This window comes from Clinocottus analis, unplaced genomic scaffold, assembly GCF_023055335.1.
Source record: "Clinocottus analis isolate CAN_PGR_092001 unplaced genomic scaffold, fCliAna1.0.p SCAF_12, whole genome shotgun sequence".
Lineage (NCBI taxonomy): Eukaryota > Metazoa > Chordata > Actinopteri > Perciformes > Cottidae > Clinocottus > Clinocottus analis.
In genome coordinates this window covers 10,614,355-10,636,597 of record NW_027175843.1, presented here as the reverse complement: position 1 = coordinate 10,636,597, position 22,243 = coordinate 10,614,355, and the positions used below count along the sequence as shown (strand labels likewise).

Below are 22,243 nucleotides of genomic sequence, written 5' to 3'. Positions count from 1 at the left end.
GTAATACTGACGTCTTGTTTCCTTTATTATGACACCACATAAAGAATATCTAACTAACTACCAACCAACTGAATACACGGGTTTGTATTTTTATGTGCACGTTTAACTATTTGATGTGTACAGCTCCTATTAGGCTATCTAATGGACCTGTGGCAGACGCCATTTGTTTTCCCTAATCAAAGAAAATGGCCAATGTGAGGGAGCTAGATTTGTCTGCGGCTCTCCATCATTCATTGAGTGTGCGTTGGTCCACCACCAACGAGGCGATTCTCTTACAGCAGGGACCTCGAGGAAAAAGCAGAATGAGTCTCTGTATTTATCTCTGCACCGAAACTAAAGCGATGATAATCCAGGTCTGACTGACCTTATCCCAATGGACTATACACTGGACTAAAGTTACAATAATGTCCAAGTCATAGCTAACACACACACACACACACACACACACACACACACACACACACACACACACACACACACACACACACACACACACACACACACACACAAAGGAAACTAGAGGCCGAGCCTGACTATAAATCGCACAGTAGAGTCTGGCATGCCACCAGAAGAACATGGCGGAGATGAAAGAAATTCTCTTTTGCTGCAGAATTTTACATATGGACGTGATGTGACGTTTTAATATTCAGCCACACAATTCAAAACATACTTTGTCTGGAATAATAATTGAACAGCCACATAAGGTCAACGTGATAGACCTTTTTTTTTTAAAAAGGATACTTTTAACTTCCATTTATTTTTCTTAATTTCGAAACCAAAATTAAAGCATGTAGGCCTGAATTTAAAACGTAAATTAACATTTTGTAAATATATACTGCCCGCTTAGTGAAAAACAAAAAAAGGAGGAAATAGACTTGATATCGTCTTTAAATGCGCAAAAAACTGACCCACTTATTTTAAACACAAACATCATCACATTCTTCATCTTGAGCAAATCAAACATTACGCCAACGTGCTTTTGTATAAATGTCCAAATACAATGGACTAGTTTTGCATTGTATTTACTTTATTTTTTATTTGTATGAACGAATTTGTAATATGATGAAGCTGAAACTAGTCTAATTGCTCTTTTGCACTATTTTCTGTATGAGTAATAGAAAGAAAAAGCAGCTAGAAACCCGCTTGTTTGTGGATGGGCTTCTGCTATTATGCACAAAGATGGGGAGAACTGCTGCAGTCGAATTCCTTTTTGTGAGAGGACAATTTACAACTTGGTAATAGACCTTTTTATGTGCCTCCATCGCCTGTCATTGGATGCCACTGGTCATGTGTGAGAGGCAAACGTCTTCATGGCTCTTTTCCTGATTTCCCAAGCGATTTTTTTCCCACTGCATTCGCGTCAATGGCGCTCCAGCCGATACGCCACGGTCGGCTTTCTAAAAAAATTGCATTCGTTTCATAAACGTCTGATCAACACATTTACAGCACTGCGCTGCTCATTCTCCAGGATGTCAAGAGGAGGGTTTCAACTTTCTACACATCTGACCTCTTCATGCACACAGCAAGCAGCATTGGCTCTTCACTGCTCTATCGAAATGCTCTCCATAGGTAAACCTCTCACAATAAACATGGATTACCTCCCGGCTATAGGTAAGCCTTCTGTGTGATAATAATTGCTTTATTAAGAACGCTCATGTGTCTGCATTTGAAGTTTGACAGCTTCCGGTGTCGTTATTCATGTAAATTAGCAGCAGGGTAATGTCTCTCATGCTATTTGCTTGTTTCACATGTTTGAATAACTATGTTTATCAACTTTAAATGTAGAAGATGTGGTTAATGGTGTTAGTATTAATGGAAGATGTGAGTATCCTGCTGTTATGCTGCACGAATCAAAGAGTAATATTTCAAGCAATAAACACCTGGATTATTAAATGTTTCTTAGAAATGTTTTCACACCTTCTACCTAAATATTATTCTGCAGAAATACAGTTATTGATTAAAGTCAGTGATGATGATGATGATGTGTCAGTATGTGTTGATGCTCATCACTTATTGCAGTCATCCGACTTAGAAAAAAAGTCATCTTACCAAACATTGTAAATTTCGTTTTCAGTTGGAAGTAGCCTATTGCCAAACAACAAGAGTTTACAAATATGTACATATTCCTCTATTTATGAAGCAAAAGCTCTATCATTTGGAATATTTTTAGCTGCATTGATCTGACATATTTCCACATGCTGTTCACTTGCTAAAAATGCAACACAGAACAAATCTGCCTTGCTATTCCACATATGCAAGCTTGCAGAAGAAGTAGAGTTTTCAGAGCCGTCTTCAGCTGCCTGGAGATGGGGCCAACGTGAACAAAGACAGTATTTCACTGTTGGCTGACAGGCAGCTGCGAAAGTATTTACAGCCCTACTGCAATGCGGCAAAATGGACCCTGGGAGACAAGCACAAGTAGAAGCCTGCAAATGGGACAGGGTTCACTCTGGGTGTTTCCAATTTGACAATGTGCATATAGCTTACATCATTTCTGAGTTTGTTATTTCTAATTTTGTGGGACAATGTCTGAGTGCACGCATTTAAACAAAATCAGTTTCCATGAATAGATGTGGCTTTCCCTTTTCAGCCTCATTTAAATCCACCCGAACACAATATTGCATTCTTTGAGATTATTGTGGGAAAACAAATGCTTCTTTATATCAAGTTACAAGCAAGCTCATGAGTACAATCGCTGTTTTTGTATTACTTTATTTATTTATTTTTGGTTTTGCAATAGAAAATACTATATCACCATAATAATGAGCAGCACGTTTATTTTATATTACCTGTTTCATAAGTAATAACAGCTACACATACCGTGTCCTTTATTTGTTTGGCACTCGTTTCATAAGCAGTCTACACACACAATCAAGGACACTTTTACAAAATCGATTCTAATTCTACCAAATTCAATTTAATTGGTTTTAAGAATTCAGTTAAATCAACGTCATGAAGTTGCTTTAGGCAACTTGTTTTAAGAACGACAATTGAAAATAAAACTAATTTGCATGCATAAAGTGTAACTTCGTCCTCGTTCTTGCACATCTGACACACACACATGATGAGGTGAAGTTACTTGTCAGTTTAATTGAACGTGTGTTGCTGTGGAAAAGGAGGAAGCCGTTAAAATGCCAGCAGAAGGCGCTGTTGCCCAACAGTCAGCCTCTCTGCGCTCGTTCAGCAGCCTCTCGAGATCAGGTTCCTGAGCTCACTGATTGGACCAGACACGTGGTCACGTGATGTGGTTCATTTTTTGAAAGTGCTTTTGGAGAATTGTATGTCAGAAAACGTGTCCTTTTTATGGACATAACGAGGATCCACATTAACTGAGATCTGCTGCTTTGTTGCGCATTTGGTGATTTGTAGGATTTGTATTTGTCTCTTAGCCATCAAGTGAATTACAGCAAATCACTTGTGAACTGTCATTAGTTTATGAGACAGCACAGTGGATGCTTTGTAACCAGAGACCACTTGAGTCGATCAAACTGTTTAAGCACTTTCATACAGATCATTGAGCGTCAAGACAGTGTGCATGGCATCTTCCTCATGATGGCAATGCTGCTGGTGGTGGTGCTGCTGCTGCTGCTGCTGCTGCTGCTGCTGCTGCTGCTGCTGCTGCTGCTGATGACGATGATGAAGGAAACAGTATTTAAGAAAGTTGACGCAGCTGTAAATAAATGACTTAATTGATATTGACATAAAACTGCATGCAAGCCATTACACCACAGAAAGCAGAGTGCCAACTAACAGCAGGAAACGTGTGAGTGCAGCTCGAACACGCAGGTCACACCGCGTTTACCCTCAAATTATCGTCAGGGAAATAACTTTTTATGACGACATGCATGTAAAAAGTGACAGGCCTCTGATTTGATGCCCCTCCATTTATCATACCTGCCCCATGGCAGCCGTCCAAACCTCAGCAGCATCAGCCCTTAACCTTTCTGTAGCACAGGGCGAGGAGAGGAGGAGCAACACGCTCTGCACTCTGGGATTGGCCCGGAAGAATGAATGTCATCAGACGTAATGTCAGGTTCATTTGGGAGAAGAGTGTACTCGAGCACATCAATGATGTAGGTTTTTGTTCACACTTTAGAGGCCAAGGGCTTCAGTAAAACGGTGAAATTAGGCCTCTCCAGTAAAGGAGCGATAACACGTGGAATTCCTGACTTAAATAGTGGAGAATATGAGAATAGCTCATAAAAGTATTAAAATTAATAGTCAAAGAGCCAGTTATCAGACGTTGTTGTTTGTTCAAGAATTGCACACGTGACGTGTAGGCCTGCAAATGCCGACACAACATACAATAAAGTATTTTATTTTTTTGTCGCAGTGCACCTCTGTTCCCATTTCTAATATGGCGGTTAGTCTCCAACCTCCCAGCTTCCTCCTTCCTACGACTTTTCCTCAGTGCACATCAGTGTAATCGCCGTTATTGAGTAAGTGCAACTTTGAAGATTATTTATGGGCCTGCGCAGTGTTGTGAGTGGCTGTGAGGAAACACGTGATGCCATTAAAGTTTGTTTTATGGCCCGGGACTTGACAAGCCAAAATATAATTCTCATTGTGTATTAGAAAGCGCGTGCAGATCGGTTGGATTGGAGCTGGAATTGGAAGTTAGCTCGTACCAGGAGTGTTTTTCCTCCAACATGGATGTGTTTGTTCCGCGGTGTGCCATGTGTTACGGTCTCTGTGGTAAGCAGTTTTATCATTATGCTCGATATGGGCGTGTGATGTCACGCGCATATGCTCTGTGCTGTTTCCTGCCTCTAAAAGCGGCAGCAGTGCGCGCTCAGACGACCATGAGAGCTATAATGCTGGAAGGAAATCGTGTTTAATCTCATTACTGAGCTCGGTTTGGGTTTAAGCCTCTTAAGACTCAATCGATGCCTTTTCGGATGGTGTTGTTCATGTTGTTGGTCTGATTCACTGCCATGTTATAGTTATTTGATAGCTTTGGGATTCGTATTCACTTGGAGGCGGAGAGATCAACCTGTTGTCACCAAAGTTTGTAAAGATTCCACTGGGAAACAATTTTAAGGACAGTACAGTTTGTTTTTTAAACGTAATTTAACGTTGTAATTTTTCATATTCACAGTATGTGTCTGCTGCTTTATTCACTGGAGGCCTTAATGCGTTTCGTATGCGGGCCTTCAAATGAAAAATTTCTTTAATCATTGTACATTTACCCTAATAATGTTTAAATACTATTTAATACAAAGTTGACAGGAAATGTAAGATTTTTTATTCTTTAATCTTTAAAAAAAAAGGCTCAGTTACTTTACCCGGAAATTAAATGGGCCTAATGTTTTCTCTTGCTACTAATCGCTTCAAATATGTCTTTTTAGTATTAAAACGTGTTCTTGTCAGTAAAAACCAACCCAGCTGAACTAGTTAGCATTTCGTTTAACACAAGCTGCCAGAACACGCTGACTTTATCATCCTTTTGTTGTGATTCTCGGCTTTGACCCGTCTGAAGGATAGCAGGGGAAGGTGAAAGACAGGTCAGGCTGTCTCAGTAATACTGAAATGTGAAGTGCAAGAACGATTTTTAAAATATTTTATAATGTACCTTTCAACTGTGTTAGAAACGAATATTTCATATCTGCGATATAACAATAGTCTTTTCTTCGTATTAAGGGATGTAGAAATGCGTTAATATCTATTTTCTTCCTTTTGGCGTTTATTCCCACATTTTGAAGGCCTGTTTTGCAACTTTCATCTTGTCAACGTGAATCCAGCTGGAATCGTGACCAAAACGTCACATTATACAAAACAACTTCATGCAGGAAAAAGGCCCAATCAGTGAAACATTAGACTCTTCTTATTGAAGCAGAAAACATGGGCTGGATGTCTGGCCCAATCTTTATTCAAGCCTTTCGAGAAGTGTCACGTGAACCCAGAGTCACGTTTGACCTAATATTCAAAACAAATATTTAATAATAATCTAAATGTTTGAAAAAAAGGTGACACACAGGTGCTATGTGATTATACATTATCTGGGTGATATCAGCCACACATTTTAATATAATTACAATATTTATTTTGTGGGCTCGGATTTGTATTGTATTTATTTATTGCTTTTGTGGATCCTGCTCTTTTGGGAAAATAACAAGCCATCTTTATCATTGTCAGCTCTAATTCATTTGTAAGATATCTCGCAGGAGCTGCCTATGCGGTTTAATTAATGGATGACGGGGGATTGGTAAACTTTTGCACCCTTTGAGCTGTCAGTAGGACCGAAAAAAATTGAACTTTTGGATACGTTTGTAAATGATTTTGTTTGACCTCTGTGGCCTCCAGTCTCATCTTTAAAGGCAGTGGTGGTACGTTGCTCTATATTATCCAGAAAGTAGCCTAATGGTTATCTGTTGATGAGGTTATATTTCCTTATCTGACCAATGCCTATCTAAAGTGCTTATTAAAGTCAAACGTTATTTACGTTATTTAAAGAAGGTGTTTTTTTTTTCTAATCATGAACTTGGGCTTTGCTGAGGGAAGAAGACCCAGTGCAGGAACCTGGGTTGACCTGAGATATGCCTGACATTACTCACAGTGTCTTTTGCTCGTCATCTGCTGCTTAAATGAACAGGAATGTAAGAGGTACAGCCTCTATGCCTACAGTTTCTTTTTTATTTATATTTATTTATTTATTTATTTTAAAGAAGCTGCCTCTGCTTTTGGCCTGAACTCAAGGAGATGATTGTACCAAAGAAATACTTTTGAAGAAAAACATCGAAACGAAAGAAAAGTCTGCGATAAACAATAGCTATATATCGAAACGTATATTATCATAGCATGTATTAGGACTTCTTCACAGTGTTTTACCTCATGTGGTTGCGATGCATATTATTCCATATAACATGTGTCAGCGAGCCACGTTAATGTTGCTTGGCTAAAGTACCCCATACATAAAGGGCTGTGGTTTATTTGCAGTGTCGCTCGCCGTCGTCTATATATACCCTGTAGAACCGAATTTGTGTGATAAAACCACAATCACAGATTCGATCCTAGGGGAGTATATGGTCGATGAAAAAACTTCGACGAAACGACTTTTTTTTTTGTGCCATCTTATTACCACGCGCCTGGTGCCCGGCGTGCTCTCGGATGCTACAGTGATAGTATTGGTTTATGAATGAGAGTACATGTGACAACACCACATACTTCACTAGAAGCGCTCAGGGCACACTGAAACTCTAGAGGCTTAAAGGAAATCTGAGGCAAAGTGTTTCACATGAAAACAAACATAATCATGTGTGTGTAGCTCAGTGGGTTGGAATGAAATACCACATGGATTTACTCAAAGAAACCCACAGCACACTCCAGCTGTAGCTTCTTCCTCCTTTTGGTCGCTTGTGTCTCTGCATTATTGATTCCCAAAGGCTGCTGCTGCTGGCCAATAGGCGACCGAGACAGCTTTTTTTTTTCCAAGGGGATGGGAGCAGATGAAGGGATGAGATTCGTGTAACTTTTCAATGACCCCTCCTTGACAAAGACAGTGTCCATCACTTGTCTTCAGTCATTATTCGCTGCTTTTATGCCCAGGGGCTTTTTGTATCTTTTGTTGGTTTCTCTGTTGAACACCATGCCATCAAGTTAGTCCTTAGAAACAAATATTTTTTTTTACATTTGTGAGGATAAAAATACCCGAGAGTCAGTGTTTTATATGTCTTAATAATATATCAGTTTAAAGTTAAATATAAGGTTGGAATTATGTGTTTTTTTAAATTTATTTCGAGCACATCTTTTTATTGTCCAAAGGTAAAGGTCGATTCTTCTCTGCAGTATTTATTAATTTTAGTTTTCGCCACTGGAGTCTAATTTTGGAGCATCTTAAGTCATATACAATTTGCTTTTAGTTGTATGTTTACCCGTTTATGGACCAGCATCACCTCTATTGGCCGATCTGGTCACATGGTTCGCTAACTTTATTCAGTTGACACCAAGTAGGAGGGCTTTATGGAGGGAGGAAAAAAAAGACAACTCGAGAAAAATTAGTATTTTCTACCTTCAGAAATTAATGGCCATGAGTTCGTATATGGTGAACTCTAAGTATGTGGATCCCCAATTTCCTCCCTGCGAGGAATATTCGCAAAATAACTATATACCTGAGCAGGGCTCGGACTACTTCAGCCCAACGCAGGACACAGACTTTCAGCATCCAGGGATCTACCCACGGCCAAACTACACGGAGGAGCCCTTCAGCTGCAACACCGTGCAGGACTCCACAGAGCAGCCACGGGGTCATGTGCTGGAGAGATCCAGCCGCGCGAGTCCTTTACGCACACAGACTGAGCAGGGGCCCCCGGTCCAAGTGGCCGGACCCCGGACTTATGGACAGCAGCAAAACACAAAGAGCCAGAATGGGATACAGTCCAAGCAGCCTGCAGTAGTTTACCCCTGGATGAAGAAAGTCCACATCACTACTGGTAAGTTTTCAGCTTCTTCTTCTTCTTCTTCTGTTGTGGACCAGCTGAGACCTGTACTTTAGAAATCATTCAGTGTAATATTTATGAGAGTCTTTGAAAGGCCTCGCCAATTACACAAGTCATAAATTTTTATAGCCCAGGAAATAGGCCGCTAGGTGAGCGCCTGAAAGCTCCGGAAAATGCATATTGACCGGTTGTAATGGTGGTTAAATCAGCTGAAATTCAGTTAGAAATCACTCCTTATTTTCTGCTCTCGCTTCCACGTGAATGCTCCCAAAGTTTGAGCGCCCCGGGTAAAGAGAGACTCCTCTTGTTGTATTGTTTTTTTCTCCCCCCATGCATGCTGCATTGGCCACATTTGGTGACTTTTCCTCCTGTTTGTTTTCTTTCTCCTAGTGAACCCGGACTACACAGGACCTGAGCCCAAACGGTCCAGAACAGCTTACACCCGGCAGCAGGTTTTGGAGCTGGAAAAGGAGTTTCATTTTAACAGGTATCTGACCAGGCGGCGACGGATTGAGATTGCCCATACTCTTTGTCTCTCCGAAAGGCAGATTAAAATCTGGTTTCAAAACAGACGGATGAAATGGAAGAAAGACCACAAACTGCCCAACACCAAGGGCAGATCCGCACCAGCCAGCCATCTGCAAAGCATCCAGAAGGATAACCAGACTGATATCACGTCGTTATAAGAGAGGAGCACGCTGGCACACCTTTAGAGATAAACTGTACATATAAAAGACAGGGGTTGCATCTGACTTTTGCATGGACTGATGTTGTTTTTAGCCATTTTTTTTATTTAACAAAGAACCCATACAGCAGTGTTGACTCAAGAGTCAGAAAACCAATCAGTCTTTGTGAGAATGAGAGGTTTGAAAGTTCTTCAGTGTTTTAATTTCTTCGAAGAGACAGAAAAATCATCGAAAGAAACTTTTCTTCTTTTTTGTTGTTGTTGGACGTGACCCACCTGAGGACATTGAATGACCAACCTGGGCTGATTTCATGGATTTAAACAAAGTGTTGCAGCTCTGCCCACGTGGATTCACGTTGGTTTAACGATTGAAATATCTTTATCCAGAGCAGGAAAGCCCTTGGTTCAAATTACACGCACACACAAAGGTTATTTCTGTTGATCTTTATTCAATCCTCACTTTTAATGCACAATTTATACATCTATACTTGAAGGAACCAATGTTTGCTCAGAGCACGCCAAACACAACTACGTTCGTTCGTGAGTTGCAGAAACCCCGTTGAATCTCTCAGTTCTACGTTTATTTGTGACTAGTATGTTTTAACTTATTTTGTACAATAAAGCTTAGCACATTTGTTAGCCTAAATATTATTCCCAAACGCAAGACATTCCTGTGTGCATACTATTCGGAGTGCCCTTATAAATCTTTCCTGACATCTTTGTAAACAGTGTACATTTTCAGAGGCTCTCTCGTGCCATTGAAAGACTGGTATGAGAGATCATTTGTTCCTGCATGGCATCAAATTGATTGTAGATGTTTCTCATCGGACAAAAAAAAAAGATAAAATTCAGAATATTTAGGAGTATAATTGTTAATTTCGTGTTTGATATGATTTGTTTACCTAATTATTTATTTGTTTAAAAACATGTACATTTTCGTATAGCACACATACCATTTTAATTAAAAGTATTCGTTTAATTTTAATTCATCTAAAATATGTTGGAACTCTTGTGGATTATTAGCATGGCTTTATACAACGTTTTAGTCTTTAGTTAATGTGGGAATCTTCTAGTTTTTCCTTTGCACCGAGCTAACCGAGGGGGGCTTTCACGTCACGTCTCAAGACAGAGATTCCTTGTTTTATACCGTCATTGTCTTCGGACACACACAAAAAAGCACAGAAGCTCTCCCAGTTCGAAGAGATCTTCTCTGTGAAGCCTTTGCGATGGGAGGCTTTGAAAAGGTATTTTTTCAAACGAAGGTCGACAAAGCAGCAGTGGCAGGTTCATCCAGGGGACACATTTCAGCCGCGAGGACTGACCCCAGCACCCCTGACCCGCCGGACAAGCTGCATTTTCTCTCCCTGCTCCCTTCGCTTTGGAGGAGTTTTCCACACAGTTAAAAAGCCAAAGCATTTAAAGCAAAAGTCAGTGCGTGAATTCCATAGTTTGTACACGTGTTTCAACAGCAGGCCTATTTAAAAAGCTTCTGATTTGTGTATTTGTCTCCTCATGTCAATATGCAATCGTTCGGTTTTATTTTTGTACATGCTTTTTACCTTGTATTGTGCATTGAGATGCGAGAAGTATATTCGAAAAAATAAAGATTTCTACTGAATATACATTTGAATAACTGCAGAGAGCCCTTTGTCGCGATTTAAAAAAAATATGTTCTCCATTTGAGAAATATTTAGATGGACACACTGGTATTTTCTAACGTTTCTCATTGCTCAAACGTGTATTTTAATTAATTCATCTGTTTTATGGGGTTATGTAGTGTCATTCGTTTCAAAAGGATCCCGTTTGGTGCACACAGGTTTTCTCCGGTAGTAACACGCGTGTGGAGCCATATGGACATTTAGCACCCTTTAAAAAAACATCCACAAATGCACCAAACGTGCGCTGCATGGGCAAATTTAGCCTATTCTTTTGTCAAGCATGGAATTAACCAGCATAAATATTTTAAGAAAAAACATGTTAAAGAACAAGTTTGTCTTAGTTTTCTCTTATGAGCTCTCATCGAAAAGCGATCCGTGCGCTGCAGCCTCCACAATGCTTATGGAGCTTTTCAAGGTGATATTCAATGAAAACTGCAGTTGGGTTGTAAAAAACTATTTTGGACGTGCCTTTATTCCAAAGTAGTGATTTCCATCAGTCTTTATCACAGAAGAGAACCAAATATGAGACACAAACTGAGAAATAACATCTTTTTTTTCCACAGACAGATACAGATAACGCCACAGTTATCACGAAGAAAACATACACACACAGTGGACTACTTTATGAAATAGGCTACTAGGCCTGTATATTTGATATGACCCCCCCCCACCCCCCCCCTCGTGCTTCACGGGCTGTGCCTTTATTGAATATGACCCACTGCTACACTGACCTCCAACCCTCCACAGTGCAAAATCAGTGCTCATACTAACAAAAGTGGTCATAAACGGACATGTGCAAAGACAATCTTCAGTCACCCAGCAGTGTTCTCATCCCCAGTGACCACTGTCTCATCCCCGCTGAGCGCACGCGGGCCAACAGGCGCGCGCCTGGCGTTTATATCTTTGTTTACGTGTGAAATACACGCACGTGTCATATAGATTCAGAGAGAAGCTGAGACAAAGTGATGCCACCGATCCACCATCCTGCCATAAATGATCTGCACATAGATGCTGAAGAGAGGATGAGCGAGAGGGGGGGAGGGGTGTGCGTGTGTGTAAGTGTGTGGCTGGGGGGTAGGGAGGTGGGAGGGGAGGGGGGGGGTACTATTGTAAAACTACCTAATACATAACTAAGTCAGATAACTTGTAATGCCTGTTTATGTAGTATATCAAAGTTCATTTATTGTTTAGAATAATTTGAATACGAAATCATCAGGAGTCTGAGTTCCTGGTAAAACTCGTATTTATTAAACATATCACAACACAGTTCCATTCAGCAATTATCGGGTGCGAGCAGCCTACTACCACGTACAGTGTGCAGCCACACTGACCTACATGTCTGAACAGCAATAAATGGGAGCCAAAGGCAGTGCCATTTTCAATGACACTGCACCCAGTGCAGGAATACAACGTCGTTGCTCTCCATCCGGCCATATTTGATTTCCAGCTGTTTTTCGCAGAAGCCTCTCCGAGCCAGACAACCCCCTAAGATATATTAAAGTGCGCTGTCTGCATTCAGAGATATAATCCAGAGACTATACCGCTCCGCTCTCTATTCTCGACCACGTGATTGTCTAAATAATTAATGCAGCACGTCCCCCTAGAAACACGGCGTCGTCATTAATCGCAAGGACTCTATCAGACTTGAAAACTGAAGAGATCCCCCAAGAAAATAATATCCGATACCCGGCGCCACCGTAGCCCCGCACTTTAGCAACACATCCTAACCGATGGATGCTTGGGTAGGTAAATATTTCAGCATTTTTCATGTTGCCATAGCTGGTAAATGACGATATCAAATGTCGTGATATTTGATAAATTGTTGCCTTTGATCTGTGCGCTCTGAGCAGGATTGCACGCTGTTTGTCGCTGTACGCATGTCTTCTTTTTCATATCATATATTAGAAAAGGTAGAACGGTTGTGCTCGCTGGATTGATAGGATAAATGGTAAAAACTAAAGGGCAGTGACATGTATTTATGGTGCTCGCTCTGAATAAATGCTCTTTCGGACAGAGTGGCCCCTCCACAGGGCCCCCGAGTCCCTATTCAATATCTTAATCAGATTTATACCACTTTAATGCAAAAAAACCAAAAACGAAATAGATGTATTATTTAAAAAAAAGCGGTTGAATTATAAATTGCGAAGTCGAACTGAGCATGTCATAAGTTATATATGAGTAGTATTCATCATAAGATGAATAAAAGGTTATATCTCCTTCTTGCTTGAGAGGACCGAGGTGTGTTTCTCCTGTTTTGGTTCTTAGTGGGGGGTGATTTGATTTGGATTTCGGAGAAGTCGTGGAAGTTTGGGCAGACTGACAGTTCTGCCGCCTTGTAAATCATTCTCAGTAATTCCTGAAACGGTTCGAGGCTGTTGGGGGCCGGGCGAAAACTGTAAATCTTTCACTTTTATTGCCCTCTGAACATATGCTGCGACGCTACCAGTCCTACATCTCCTCTTCTTCTTTTTCTTCGTCTTCTTCTCAGCAAAGATAACCGCTGAACAGCCGGCGCTCTCTGCGGCTCCAAATCGTCCTCTTCCATTCTAGTTGTTTTCAATAGATGTATTTATAGTTTAGCAAATCCTGCGATTTTTGAAAATAAAATCTATCTGTGATTGATATTGAAAACAATGCCGAAGAATACATTTCTCTCTCCCTCTTTGTGTTTGAGCAGTGAAGGCAGAAACGACAAACAAAAGATGATAATGTGGTTTATTTGAATACAATCCAGCCCCAGCTGGAAGAAAATCCCCACATGTCGTTTATTTCATAAATCATCTAAAAAATGCATGTCCCACATCAGTGACTAAACTATATGACATCGATAGGAAGTAGAATAATATACGTATGGTAATATTAACTAAAATACTTAACTGATGCGTTTATGGCACACGTTGAAGGTTTTATTGTGAAATGTATTTTGTGAAGAGAAAATCTACAAAAGGCTGGAAATTTCAAAGCTGCTGTAAGATTAAATGCTTATAAATGGATTAAAATAACGTCCGACTTTACTATATGCTGTAAACATTGCTCTGATGGAGCAGGATAATGTCCACCACTTTATTATTATAGTATTTATACCTTAACAACAGCATATAATACAATGCGTGAGTTTAAATACTGAAGTGCAGGCGAGTTGTAATTCAATGGAGATGAAAAGAAAAGGCAGTGGAACATTTTCTCAGAGTTCTGATGAGGAAATAAACGCCACCCTTTATCAAAATGGATTGGTGAGGTAAGGCTCGGTGGTGGAAGAGAACAATCACGTGAACAAATATGCTTGTATCTTAAGGCAGCGCCTTTATTTGTCATCACAAAGCTTCCGAAACACCCCAAAAAATTCAAATCTTAGTTTCAAATGTGCTCAGGCCTATATCGTTTCTGAATTCATGTATATTTCAATGGATGATTGATTGCCAGGGATTTTGTTTCTTCTGGAATAAGGATACCTTGTTCGCTTTTTATTGGTAGTTGAATGCGAGTCCTTCCATTCTTTCGGGAATACTGTCTCCATTGGTATATGGAAATGTCTGAAAAACAGCAAGATCAGGTTTAGGACAGCATTGTCTACAGACAAAGGGTGAAGGATTTATTCTAGAGACTGCATGGAAAGCAACTGAGACTGAGAAGGAAGCTGCTTTATGATGAATTGATTCGCAGGTAAGCAATCGCATGGCAGAAAGCAACCTTTAACCACGGGTTAATATAATGCGAGGAAATATATATGATTTATTCCACTCAAGGAGGGGATGCTTGTTAATGTCGCTCTCGCCGGTGACCGTGCGGATATGGAGTCCACTGCTTCTCCTCCGAGGCACATTCTTATATTTTCTTTCTTTTTCGAGAACGTGCGTTCAGAAATTATCGACAGATTGAGCTCGAGCTGCCCAGCTGCTTTTCAGCCGCTTTCACGTTTGGATGAAAACCGGCTCGGAGGGAAGAAGTAGGAGAGGAACTTTTCTTTTTGACTCTTGGATCGTAAATCACATTAATTTGTTGTCTTATCGTCACAGTGGCGTTTGCCGTGATTTATGTGGTTTCAACGATATGGCTTTGTTAACCTGCGACGTGATATTATACATGGATTCATATTGGATGTTTTGAAGGATTACCGGCCTGGATAGGAAACCGGGATTCAGGCAAATGCTTCATTTTCATACTATTTGGATACTTTTTTTTTTGATCACTTGCATGCGGTTAATTCTAACTCATGTGATTATTTATATATTTGTTTCTTTTGTGTTGGGATTTGAAATTAGGCCCATCTCACAATATAAACGTATTTATAGTTTATTTTAGGTGACTATTTCCCATATTCTCCTAAAAGATTAATTGTTTTTCTACAATGGATTAACGTTTAATTTATGTGCACTTCATCGTTAGACTCTTGTGCGTCTGTGCAGAACAGCTGCTGGATTTATATAAACAAAAAGCATCATTATAGCCAAACCTTCTGCTGCAACTGGTGATTTCGTATTATTTCAGCAGCTGGGGAACAACAATAATATCACACTGTTATCAAATGGAGTTATTTCTTGCATGTAACACATTTCAAACCATCATACAACGCCCCTCAAGGGCTGTTTAACTCGATGTGAACAGAGTTTGAGCCACTGCAGGAGGAACAAGTAGCTGGGATAATAACACTCCACATTGAGTCCGGCCCATTGTGTGGACCAAACTTACCGTAACAGCGCGTAGGCGAAGAACACTGCGGTCTGAAAAGAGGACCATGTCTGCTACTAGTAGCCCAGTGTGCTCAAAAAGCACTTCAGGCGATAATCGACCAGCATTAACACATATTCCACATCGAAGGAATCCGAAATCTCCATGATAGTATTTGAAGAGTATCCTCCAGTGGAAGCAGGGAAACACACAGAGGTGGTTTCACTCTCAGTAAAAACTATCCACTGAAATCTCCTAAGGTTTCATTTCTGGTTTCTAGCCGTCGGTCGAGCATCTTCTCCTCCGTTTCAGTCCCCGCTGAAAAGCTGCTGTGAATTTAGTTAAGAGTTGAGTCTACTTGTAGCCAAACTGCTAGTTGTTCATTAAACTTTGACTTAATGCTGAATGACCCAAAGGTCACCTGAAAAAGCTAGTGACTGCTAAATATTTGGGCTGGCTCTTTGTGTAAAAAGTGCACATGTAGGACTTTTTTTTACTCTAAAAAAAGTGTCATCTGTGGTCTTAACAGAAGCAATTCAGTCCAAATTAAACAGGTCAAAATGTATCTATTAATTGTGCCGGATTTATTTGACTTAACATTTATTTTCAATTGCAGCTGTTATCATTGAAATAATATAATTTAATGTATTAAAAAGAACTGTGCTTGATCATATTATTTTTTGTTTATTTGTGTATAAAATGTGGCTGTATATGCCTCGAATTTGCAGCTCATATGTGCCTGTGATTAAATCTAATGTGAAGAAACATTTATTTTAATTCTCTTGCAGGTCGAGGTGGGAGCAGTGATGAATGCGTGAGGGATATAAAAGAGATTTGTGCAGATTTCGGTGAGTAACATTTCTTTAATGAAGGGAGTGGACAGCACAGTCCAACTGCTAACAAGGTGAAAGGGTGATTTGTTATTAGACTACATATTAACGCTCACAGTGTTTCACAGGAGGCTTAAATCACGAGCACAGACATGAGGGATGGCTTTAACTTCGCCTGTACGGGTCATTATTTGCCAGAGCCCCTTTGCAACGCCTCCAATTGTGACGCCGCATGAACAGAAACAACAACAGCGCACTTAATCCTATTTTTTCCCCCCACAAAACATCAACACATAAAATTACATTATTTAGGTTTAAATTCTTCTGGAACGCTATAGTCAAAAACATGCAAATTATAAAACGTAAAATCAAGAATAATTTCACCATTTCCTCCCACGATTCCCTCGTTAACCGATGCATAAACGCCACATCGTCTCTTTCTAACCAGAAAACTCTCCGCAGTCTTTTCTCCTCGGTGCATGGCTGCAGACTGAGGCATCGTTTATAAACCAAGCCTCTGTATGGGAGAAGTCGCCGAGTATGAAATTCTTTCCCTTGCCTTCCTCCTACGCTTAGTTTTACACTTCTGAGGGCTGTGAGTCCTGAGGACTGTTTTGCTTTTCATTCCTCTCTGAGGCCATTTACAACCATAACATTCGCGGTCATAAATTGTGCCGCGGTCCACACTGACAGGTGCAATTGTTATGCACGGCGCAGGCTGCACCTCCTGAAGCCACCAACATACAGTACAGACCCTTTGATATTTGTGTTTCAACTTATACTGCACATGAATGATTGCGTGCGTTTCTGTTTTATTTTGGAAAAAATGTTGATGGTATCAAACATACCCAAAATATGTAATACTTTGTCTTAGAAATGTATATTTTTTCTTTTCTAATATAAAAGGTACATTTTTAGTCGAATGGGTCAGAAAACAAACAAGCAAGCTAAAATGTGTGGATTAAGGCATGTGTAAAGGCTAGTGAAATATATAAATATAATATCTAAGTGCCTTATAACTAAGTTGCAAGAACTCTCTCTAACTCACTCACTTATTCAAACACACGCGCGCGCACGCACACACACACACACACACACACACACACACACACACACACACACACACACACACACACACTCATACCTGCAGTTTTGTATTGATATTAATAACACACAGTGGAGTTTAGCATGGAGCTTCGCGCGCGCGCGTGTGTGTGTGTGTGTGCGTGTGTTTGTGCGTGTGTGTGTGTGTGTGTATGTGGTGTGATCCAAACTCACGGCCTTGGTGGGCCATATATTTCTGCTGCAGGGAACAATGGATGACGGGCTTTGTCAAGCCTTGTGATGAGTGAAAAGGGTATTGTGTGTATGTGTGTGTGTCAAATGCTGATTCAGCTTTTTTCCGAGGGACTCCAAAGCCCCTCAAAGGGTTCTTTCATGGCAAGTTAAACTTTAACTGTTGTGTGCCAGAAATGAATCTGGGGCTGTAATACGTCTCTCAGTTAGAGACAGTTTGTTTTATTTATAATTCAAAAGCTGCTGCAGCACAAGTCCTGAACCAAGCAGTGTACTTTTTTATTGTGTATTCAAATATTAAACTATAAGGACGTTGTATAGCTATAATGGGGTTGGGCCTTCTACATGTGAACTATGAGTCTGATATCATTCTCTTTGTAGGTCACAGACTGGAGCAACGGTGGGAAACACCTATCACGTGAATACACCACATCCATGCCACTGGATAGAGTTGCACTGGCTTATTGGCTTTGAATCCACAAGATGCAGAAAGCAACATACTACGATAACTCTGGACTTTTTGGAGGCTACACCTTCCCCAAACCAGACTCCTACAACTACGGCCCCGCTCATCAACCCTACGCTGCTTCCAGCATTGAGAATGAGTACCAGGGCTCCGTGTGTCCCAGCCAGACCCCTACAGTCCGGCCTCCAGCCCTCAAAGACAGTGACCTGAACGGAGACTGCATGCGACAAAGCAGCAGCCAAAGCAACAGCAACAGCCAAGCTACGAGTGTTGTGGAGCAGCAGGCGCCTCCACTGTCTGCATCCTCTCCCAGCTCCAACAGCTCTGCATCCCAGAAGAAGAAATCCCCTTCCGGCAGCGCTTCCAGCACTACCACACCGACCCTCACAAAGCAGATATTCCCCTGGATGAAGGAAACCCGACAGAACGCAAAGAAGGGCAACAACTGTACCAGCGCAGGTGATGGTGCGTGTGAAGGGGCGAGGCGAGGGGAGGGGGGTTGCACTGGGCCTTGTTTATGGTTGCATTGGTGATAACATGGCTGAAAAGTGGTTAAGATGATGCTGTGGTTCCTTTACAGGTGGCGAGGTGAGTGACGAGAAGAGCCCACCGGGACCAGCCTCCAAACGAGTCAGAACTGCTTACACCAGCGCGCAACTTGTGGAGCTGGAGAAGGAGTTTCACTTTAACCGCTATCTGTGTCGCCCTCGGAGAGTGGAAATGGCAAATCTGTTGAATCTCACCGAGCGTCAAATAAAGATCTGGTTTCAAAACAGGAGGATGAAATACAAAAAGGACCAGAAGTCTAAAGGGCTCGCGCACTCTCCCCTGGGACACTCCCCGGATAGAAGCCCGCCGCTGAGTGGCCCAAATCACATTGGATACTCTGGCCAGCTCCAAAACGTGAACAGCCTCAGCTATGACGCGCCCTCGCCCCCGTCCTTCGCCAAGCCACAGCAAAACATGTACGGGTTGGCCGCGTACACGGCACCCTTGGGTGGCTGCATCCCGCAACAGAAGAGGTACCCGGGCTCCGAATACGAGCACCACGGCATGCAGAGCAACGGCAGCTTTGCCAACGCCAATTTGCAAGGCAGCCCCGTTTATGTGGGTGGTAATTTTGTTGATTCCATGCCAGCCTCTGGCCCCATGTTCAACCTCGGCCACCTTCCACACCCCTCGTCCACTAGTGTGGACTACAGCTGTGCCGCCCAGATCCCAGGAAACCACCATCATGGACCCTGTGATCCCCATCCCACATACACAGACCTCACCTCTCACCAAGCGTCTCAGGGAAGGATTCAGGAAGCGCCTAAACTCACGCATTTGTAATATGTGGTTTATGTGTGCGTGCGTGTGTGTGTGTGTGTGTGTGTGTGTGTGTGAGCGCGCGTGCGCGCGTGCGAATGCGTGTATGTGTGCCAAAATTATGTCGCGCTCTTTTTATTACCTCACTAGTCTAATAACTACACTCCAAGAGAGTCGTGTGTATTATTACAGTATTATTGATATTACTATTAATGCTATTGTGTAATTATTTTCAGAATAATGCAACGTTGTCCATTTCTGTTGAATATTTGGGGATGCGTAGAGGCAGACTAGCCTGATTGTCAGTTGTTCCTTCTCTTTGTTTTGTTTTTCTTAAGTGCAATGCGCACATTTTGACTGAATATTTCATGCCGTTACTTGAAGGTAAGTCTTGTATCTCAAAAGTAGACGCTCATCTTTAGGGGGAAGGACTTTTGTAGGGAAATTTATGTCTGGTTTGTAGGATATCATTCTCCTCACGGGCATCCTATTTATTTATTTTGTATTATTTTGCATAATCTTTTGTATTAGCATATAGCCTATTTATTATTTAATTACTTTTTGTATTGCACATTATTTATCGTTTATATGCGAGTATTTATAAGTGTGGAGTTTTTTGTAAGATTGGACAGATCAGTGCACTTGGAAGTGTTGGCAAAACAGGGTTTGAAAAAATGCTATGACTCGCAGTGTATTGTTGAAAGAAGAGCATTTCTAATTGTAAATCTGGGATAAATGGGACATTTGATAGTGTATAAACTTCACTCTATGTCCATGGATAATCTTGTGTCAAACCTAAAGCAAAACGTAGACTATCGAAGTATGAAATATTATACACACCAGCATGTCATTTTGTGTAGTCCATTACTATTTTTTATTTGTCTTCCATTGTTATTCCATTCAGTTGGATATCCATAAATTTATGAAACCCTGATATTGAAATGTTATATTTTATTGTGTTTAACATTTTGTAAATAAAGTGCTCAAACTTGTATTTTTTATTGCATTTTTTTAAACACCCTGCAGCACTGGTCGCCCACTGTATCTAATTATTTTAATTCCTCCCAGTAAAACTGACAGCTAAGAGTACCGAGGAGGCTTATTGACTCCACAACTCTACTGTACAGTCCGAATCAATAATTAGACACCAGGATATCTAAAACTCATCAGACGGCTCTATGCTTCCAATGCAAAGTGCATTTCAGCAGGATAAAGGGCTCTGGAGATTATTGATGTTTCACTGTTATGATGGAAGTGAGTCTATGGGCTTATTGCATTTCTCACATGTCACTTATCATTTTTTTTAGACCCGGCCACATGATTATCTGCTGGGAAAAGAGAATACGCTCCATTTTCCTTGACTAGATACAGTCTAATCGCTGCTGTCTAATTGATTGGTACACATCGTCACAATAATGTTTCATATATTGACGGATAGGAAATAAAGAAATGTGACCATGTGACGGGTAAGGCAGAGCGGATTGGTGACAATAAAAGCTAAATAACTACAACAAAGTACCACAATTTGACATTGGAAATGATACAACGATGGATATGCATGTATTTGTACGTGCCTGCGTGTGTGGGGAGAGAGAGAGAGAGAGAGAGAGAGAGAGAGAGAGAGAGAGAGAGAGAGAGAGAGAGAGAGAGAGAGAGAGAGAGAGAGAGAGAGAGCAGTTCATCCTTTATTGCTCCTGGAGAGCCATTTCAAAGCTCATTAATCAAAAACTCGTCGCTTTCAGACTCCTTGCTGATCCCTCCTCCTCCTGAACAAAGCATTTGCATTCCAAATCCAAGTAACACATTTCAAACCGAGAAGCCACAATCGTTAATGGTGGGGGAGAGTTTTATAAAAAACCTTGTGGGTTCACAGTCTCTGAGATATCCCTGATTTAAAAGCCCATCAAAGTAAATGAAATCATCAGTGAGTCTACATCTGCAGGTCCCAGTGGTCCCGAACAGTTTCATATGAACGTGACTCAGCACGCAACTGTCAGAGAGTCTTAAACAATATGAGTTTGAGGTTGAATTGATTTTATTTCATAATGAATGTATCCCTAGGTTTTGGCTGCGAGCTGCAACAATAGGCTACAACTCACCTCAGTATTCAGTGGATGGCGGCCATTTTGACCCTGGGTGAGCTCTTTCTTCTTCCAGCTCCTTCACATGCAGCTTCTGCACCGCTTATTCAATTGAGACCTAATAGTTGTAATATAAGAGCATTTAGAAAATTAATTTAAACAGTTGCACCAACAACAACAAAAAAAAAACAGCCTGAATGTGAGCCTAATAAAAATATGCATTATTATTTATTTAATTATTTATTTAATAGAATATAATGTATGTCTGGTGTGAGAATAAAGGATTCACAATACTAATATGAACAATAAATAAATCATGGTTTTGTATTGAATTATAAACTATTAAACCTGATGATGGAAATATAAGCCATCAGAGGCGATTAAACAAGGAAATAATTAAAGTCAAAATCTCACTGCTGTAGCACCAAATGAAGTCAATTGAGTTTTAGACGTTATCCTCTCCATCGTGACTTTGTAGACATGGTTGGATCAGCAATGGCGTGCAGAAAGGACGTTTCACCGCCATTTGGAAATAGCATAGTTCCTTTGAATAAAGCTGTACTGCAAAAAAAACAACCCTTTATAAAGTGGGATCTGATTAGAAATCTTTATGAAAACATGTTACTTTACTTTACAGATTATTTTGTCATCTGAATCTTGGTAGGCAAACATAACTCGATTTGACAGTTCAGTTTCTGTCAATATGAACTTCTTTGAGGCTCAGCTTAAGGTTTGACTTGCAACTTAATAACAAGTGAATCACATTCATGAATAAGTAAAAGAAGAGATGCTTTGTTGGAGCAGGCGGTGCGCAGT

General features: G+C 40.8%; 1 protein-coding gene across 2 annotated transcripts; it reads left to right on the top strand.

Annotated features, from left to right (window-relative positions):
* Nucleotides 1–8,020: 8,020 nt before the first annotated feature.
* On the top strand, nt 8,021–19,409 carry LOC137782999 (homeobox protein Hox-D3). Of its 2 annotated transcripts, none has more exons than XM_068572733.1 (4): nt 8,021–8,429; nt 8,826–9,075; nt 18,271–18,503; nt 18,619–19,409. In XM_068572733.1, the coding sequence occupies exons 1-4, from the start codon at nt 8,021–8,023 to the stop codon at nt 19,368–19,370; spliced, it is 1,644 nt and encodes a 547-aa protein (XP_068428834.1). In that variant the 3' UTR covers nt 19,371–19,409. The 2 variants fall into 2 exon arrangements, with proteins under 2 accessions (XP_068428834.1, XP_068428835.1); XM_068572734.1 differs by lacking the exons at nt 8,021–8,429; nt 8,826–9,075 and adding exons at nt 12,300–12,520; nt 16,235–16,294 and having other exon boundaries at nt 17,954–18,503.
* Nucleotides 19,410–22,243: the final 2,834 nt, after the last annotated feature.